Source organism: Sceloporus occidentalis, unplaced genomic scaffold, assembly GCF_023333645.1.
Source record: "Sceloporus occidentalis isolate IW3139 unplaced genomic scaffold, rSceOcc1.0.p SCAF_10, whole genome shotgun sequence".
Lineage (NCBI taxonomy): Eukaryota > Metazoa > Chordata > Lepidosauria > Squamata > Phrynosomatidae > Sceloporus > Sceloporus occidentalis.
In genome coordinates, this window is record NW_028316990.1 from 26,561,501 (window position 1) to 26,567,500 (window position 6,000).

Consider the following 6,000-nt stretch of genomic DNA (forward strand, 5'->3'; position numbering starts at 1 on the left):
TATTTTCATTACATACCTTTATTTGAGTACTGAGATTTTTCTGCTTTAACTTCACAGCTTTTGCATTGGTTATATTGAAATCCCAGATGCAAAGAAGTTTGGCGGCATTTCCAGAGTACATCTGTAGACTGGAAAAGTTGTTGAGGAAGGACTTTGCCATGCTGCAGTCACAATTAAACATGCAAGAGCAGTTGTATGGAAAGAGGGAAAAGGGGGGGGGGGGGGGAATAGATGAGAGAAATAATCATTTCTATATATAGCAACCCATTCTCCCACATTTCCCAGTGCCGGCGATTGTCTTAGCATGCTGTGTATAGGTGAACAATGCTAAGTTTATTTAGAATTGTCCCAATCGCTTCAATGGGGTTTACTCTCAGGTGTAAAGTTCCTTATTTGATGGAACAAAACAGGAGAAATCTTTAAAAATCACTGTACCTGTAGAGCAAGCTTAAGAAGCACACAATGAAATAAATCCCAATGGTGAATATATAGGCCAGCTGCATGTGATATGGAGACATTGTCTCGTTTTTCACAACTGTAGAATTGGTATAAAATCCATAATAGAGCACAGTGTCTTTAAAATAACCCTGAAATAACAAGATATAAATGTCGGTCAAAATGAAAATTTATAGCAAAACATTTCTTTTTTAGAGTCTACAGCACCTATATAGTTCCCCAGAAAGGGTGGCTTATTCTGCACAAAGTGTCACATCACTTTTCAATAGACAAAGGGTAAAGCAACACATAAACATGTGTACCACAAATCCTTTGGTGTACATAATAGTGCAAGTAGGTTATTGTAAACTTTAGATGTAATGGTCTTACAGGATACCTAACCATAACATTGTAATCCATATCATGTCACTTCCTTCAAAATATGGCAAACCAGCCCTGCTGTACTTAGAATCACAGAATCATAGGGTTGGAAGACACCCCAAGGGCCATCCAGTCCAACCCCATTCTGCCATGCAGGAAATCCAAATCAAAGCATCCCCGACAGATGGCCATCCAGCCTCTGCTTAAAGACCTCCAAGGAGGGAGATTCCACTACTCATTCTACTTAATGAGGCCTTAAACATCTACCATTAAATTCTACCCTGTTGCAAGTACAGCTAGAGGTACAGAAAATCTGAATGGCTAGAATTGTTTCCTTCTTATTACCTGGTCCATTTTTTGCTTCCCCATCATCCACCCCATCCCCACCCTGCCCAATTTCTTGCCCTCTGGGCTTATCCACCTGCAAGAAATGGGGCAAAATTGGAAAACTTAGCCTTTAGGGCTGTATCTCTCAGAAATCCCCAGGTCACCATGCCCAACAGTTATGTTGACTGGAGGATTCTGAAAGCTGTAGTTCAAAAACAATCTTTTTCAAGTAGTGTAATGAGAATGAAAGTTGCAGAATCCTGATTCCACCTTTAGACAATCTAAGGATTGATGACCAACCATTGTATTGCATGATCACTTAATGAAATAAGTAACTAAACCTAGCTTTGACCCTGGTTTTCTTTCCTCTGAAACACACTTACGGCTCCTGTAAAAAACTCCAGTCCCGTAAATGAAAGGTTATTTGATTTAGCCGATATGAGCTGGGGAACTGTAATAAAACTGAAATTCACAAGGAATGAGAACATGTTAAACATCAGGAGCCATGTCAGAAATGCAAAATAGGAACGAACGCTGGTCCCAAATTTGCCTCCAATGTCTTTGAGAATCTTCTGCCAAAGTTTGAAAAGCTGAAAGCAGTCGCACAGGCTGCTTTTAAACTGCCGAAAAGACTAGAAGGGAAGAAAGAAAGAAAAACACAAAAGCCTTTAGTTAATGTGTCACCTGCTATTATTGTTGTTGTTGTTGTTGTTGTTGCTATTATTGCTATTTTGGCAGTCTGTTAAGCCCTCCCTATCTTGGTGGTCTTGATGAAGAAAAAGACACCCAGTCCCACTGCAGCTGCCCAGTTTTGCTGTAGTCAACTACCCACCTTAGTTTCTCTGATGGAGCAGATTTCACAAAAGTTGAGAGAAGAAACAAAAGATTTATCGCTTCACAAAGAGAGGACAGAGCTGGTACTATTGCTAGAAAGATCAAGCCACCTGCCTCAGGAAACTGATCTGATGTGTCATGAAAGGGCAGCAAATATTTATTCATTGGACAGTCCTCCTTCCAGATTCATGGGGGTTAGGGAAATGAGACCCCTTTCCCTGGGAAACCCAAGGAGAGGATCAGAGAGGAGAAGGCAAGATTTCCCTTGTTCCCTCCAGAGCCTTTTCCTCCCCACCTTTCCCTGGGCAGCGCAAGGAGAGGATTGAGGAGGAGAAGGGTCTTGCAGGGGGGGCAAGGCCCTATGTATCTGCGGGGATTTGGTTGCAGACCTCCTGCCTTTGCCTCCCTGATCACTCCCTGGGCTGGCCAAGTACAGGAAAAGGAAGAGGAATGCCCACATTAGCAGCCTTGACCTCATGAATAATCGAAACCGTGAGTCTCAAGGCTGCGAATATGGAGGAGCAACTGTACTGTGATTGTATTTTTACTGGGAAAGGGGGAAGAGAAAGAAGTGTTTTTAAGATTTTCTGCCTGAGATGGAACCTCCCGCAAAAAACTTGGCTGGCCATGGATAATATGCACTTTGACTTGGGACAGTGACACTGTTCCCTGCTATGCTTCAAGAAGTAGAGTGCCTTCAGCAAATACTGATTAAAGAAGACCATGGTCATTCCTCTATACTGTGTTTGCATGTTACAGCAAGCCACAATATGGTTAATTGAAATGTAGCTTGTTGTGATGCATCACCCCTCCTCTGCTCACAAGCCATGATTTTTTGAAGGAACACTAACAACTATCTGAATCCATGGCTTGTTGTTGGCTTATTTGGTCACCTACAATACATTTCAAGGCACGAGCAAAAACCATATGTTATAATGATGAACAAACATCATCTTCACCATCGTCGTCGTCATCATCTTATTCATTCATATGCTACCGTTTTCTCAGTGGTGGGACTCAAGATATCTTACAGAATCTATTACTATTTCTATAAGCCATGGATAAGGTTCATGTAGCCCTCCAGATGCTGTTGAGATACATCTACCAGAAGCCCCAAGCAGCATAGCTAATGGTGAGGAAAAGTAGAAGCCCAGGACCAAGAACATCTGGAAGAGCACATGGTTACCACTCCTGTTATAAATGTTCTCATTAAAAACTTTTCTTTCTTTCTAAACACATTTAGAGCATGCTGAAAGCCACACTTACCAAGGCTGTACTGTAGAAACACTGGGTGCAACAGTTAATTTGAGTATTACGGCCATAGGTCTTTTTTGTTTTCTCCAGTAGAACATGATTCCTGTGAACAAGCAGATGGTAGACATTATATAAGGAAGTTACAGTGGGTCCTACGTATCTGCGGGGATTTGGTTGCAGACTCCTGTGCATGGATACCAAAAAATATGGATGCTCAAATCTGTATTTAACATTTAAAAGTACCTGCGCAACAAGGTCTGGGCACCAAGATTTTGTCAAGGTTCCAAGGGAGCAAGCGACAGAGCCAAGGCTTGGATTTTGGGGTTCAAAGCCTCCATCCTGGCTGCTGGGCCTGGAGCTGCAAAATCCAAGCTTTGGCTCTGCTCCCAGCCCCAGCAGAAGGCAAGCCGGGGCAGAAGCTTTGGAGGAATCAGGTAAGCAGGGAATGAGGGAGGGAGAGAGGGAAGGAGAGGGGAAGGAAGTAAGGAAGGGAGGGAAGGGAGGGAAGGAAGGAAGGAAGAAAGAAGGGAGGCAAGGAGGAAGGGAGGGAAGCAAGGAAGGGAGGGAGGGAAGGGAGGAAAGGAGAGGGGAGGGAGGGAGGGAGGGTAGGAGGGGGAGGGACTTTTATCCCCAATGGTGGCGCAGGTGCATGTGTGCCCTCATTGGGGACAATATGGGCTTGGCATCCATGGATGCTTAAATCCGTGGATGGCAAATCCATGTATAAGGAGAGCCGGTTGTATATCACTGAATACCAAAGTTAAGATTACCCATTCTGCCATCATATTCCCATTCCTATGTATAGTTGTGTGAACAATGGACAGCAAAGAAAAGAGAGTCAGTAGGAGGAGAATCAACTCATTTGAAATGTGGTGCTGGAGAATAGTTCTATGGATACTGTAGACTGCTAAAAAGAGAAATCTGTGGGTCCTAGAGCAAATCAAGCCTGATCTCTCCCTAGAAGCCAAGTGAGAATGTCCTACTTCAGCCATATGATCAGAAGACATGACTCACTAGAAAAGACAATAATGCTTGGGAAACTAAAAAGCAATGGAAAAAGACAAACAATGCTTTCCATATAGATAGACTCAAGGAAACTATGGTCCCAAGTCTGCATGACCTGAGAAGGGCTATTGAGATAGAATGACTTGGAGGTCTCTCATTCATGGAGTCACTGGAAGTAAAAGTTGACTTAACGGCAGCTAACAACAAAAATGCATTTTAAGTTGCATATATATTTGGCTTCTTTTTCAACCAAGGCACTTAAGAATTATACTACAAATAATTCCTTGTTACCTGATGTTTCGCTTTTCTTTCATAGGTTTTGGAATTTGCTGGATTGCTTTAATTCTTTCGTGGGTGGACATTGTTATAAGGTCACCAATAAATTTTTCTTCTGCAAAATATACAAGTTAAGCATTCAGTTAGTTATGAAACAGGGAAGAAAATTGAAACAACAACAACACCCCTTTCCTTCTTTTTCCTTCTCACTGGAGCCAAGGTCTAACTGAAGTATACTAGACGGTGTTACAAAAACCATATCAGCATCTTGCCTGTTACTTCTCTGGTTGACATCCCTTCAAATATTTAATGTCTTTTCTGATATCCTTCAACTGCCACCCATCACAGCAGAACAAACATACTTGATGTAGTTTCCTTGTAATAGGAAATCCTTAGGGTTTGTCAGTAATGTCCATTTTGTGGGTTTGCTGGAATCCTAAAAAAAATCCCTCCAAAATCTTGCATCAGATCATAAGCAAGCATCACATTACTGTATTCATTTACAATAGTTGTGTCTTTGGTATATTTCTATGAGCCTGGAACTGGACATGATTTTAGTTTGATGTTAAAGGTCTACTAGTCACAAAAGTTCAAAATGTCACTCACACACATTTTTTTAGATGAGATCACTGCGAAGCATACTATGCTACACTAGTTTTGGAGCAAGTGATTCAAAAATGCCGTTAGGTAATTTATCCCTTGCAATTTTACCTCCAACAGATGAAGTTTTAGGTTTCCGTGTATAATAGTGATTCAAAGCATCGATGTCAGCAGATAGAGTCTGTGCAAATTCTGGTTCATATTCAAACGAAGGATTAACTGTTGAAGATAAAAGAAGAATACAAAACTGGCTTGTGTCTTCTCATGTATGTTTGTCAATATGTTTTTTACAGCTATTGCAGTTCTACCTCAGTTTTGCCGCCTGCTGAAAGCTTAAAGTCTCCACTTGTATCTTGAACCCAAGTAGGCATCAGTGAGTGCCAAATATGAATGACCACTGTGGTTTTCTAGCCCTGCGCCTCCAAAAGAATTCATTTTGGAAGAATGCTTTTGATCCTAAACACAATTATTTATTATTATTATTATTATTATTATTATTATTATTATTCTGCCTATTTTTTGTTTGTTCAATGTTTTTAATGTTTTTAATGTTTTTAATGTTTTAATATTATTCCTGTTTAATTCTGTTTTAGTACTGGGAATGGAGGGGGTAGGTCTACGGTTTGATTTTTTTAACTCTATTGTAATGTGTTGTATTTTATTGTTGTAACCCGCCCGGATTCTTCGTGATTGGGCGGGCTAGAAATAAATTTATTATTATTATTATTATTATATAGCGCTGTAGATTTACACAAGAGTGTTTCTGATCCTAAACTTAAGACTTAGATTTCCTAAAGAAATCTGTATATGCAAGCCACCTGTTTGACTTAGGTCAACCCCAAGGATTTCATAAGGTTTTCTTAGGCAAGGACTACTCAGAGGTGGTTT

The 6,000-nt window shown here is 40.8% G+C and overlaps 1 protein-coding gene across 5 annotated transcripts in view; it reads right to left on the minus strand.

The window, feature by feature from the left end:
* Window positions 1-6,000, minus strand: part of LOC149306247 (transmembrane channel-like protein 5) — a 60,355-nt gene that overhangs the window by 28,235 nt on the left and 26,120 nt on the right. For all 5 annotated transcript variants that reach the window (XM_089477114.1, XM_089477111.1, XM_089477116.1 and 2 more), the window contains 6 exons: window positions 5,224-5,331; window positions 4,528-4,627; window positions 3,244-3,334; window positions 1,527-1,775; window positions 436-587; window positions 17-161 (listed from right to left, as the gene is read on the minus strand). In XM_089477114.1, coding sequence (XP_089333240.1) covers window positions 17-161; window positions 436-587; window positions 1,527-1,775; window positions 3,244-3,334; window positions 4,528-4,627; window positions 5,224-5,331 — 845 coding nt within the window. The remainder of the gene's footprint in view (window positions 1-16; window positions 162-435; window positions 588-1,526; window positions 1,776-3,243; window positions 3,335-4,527; window positions 4,628-5,223; window positions 5,332-6,000) is intronic.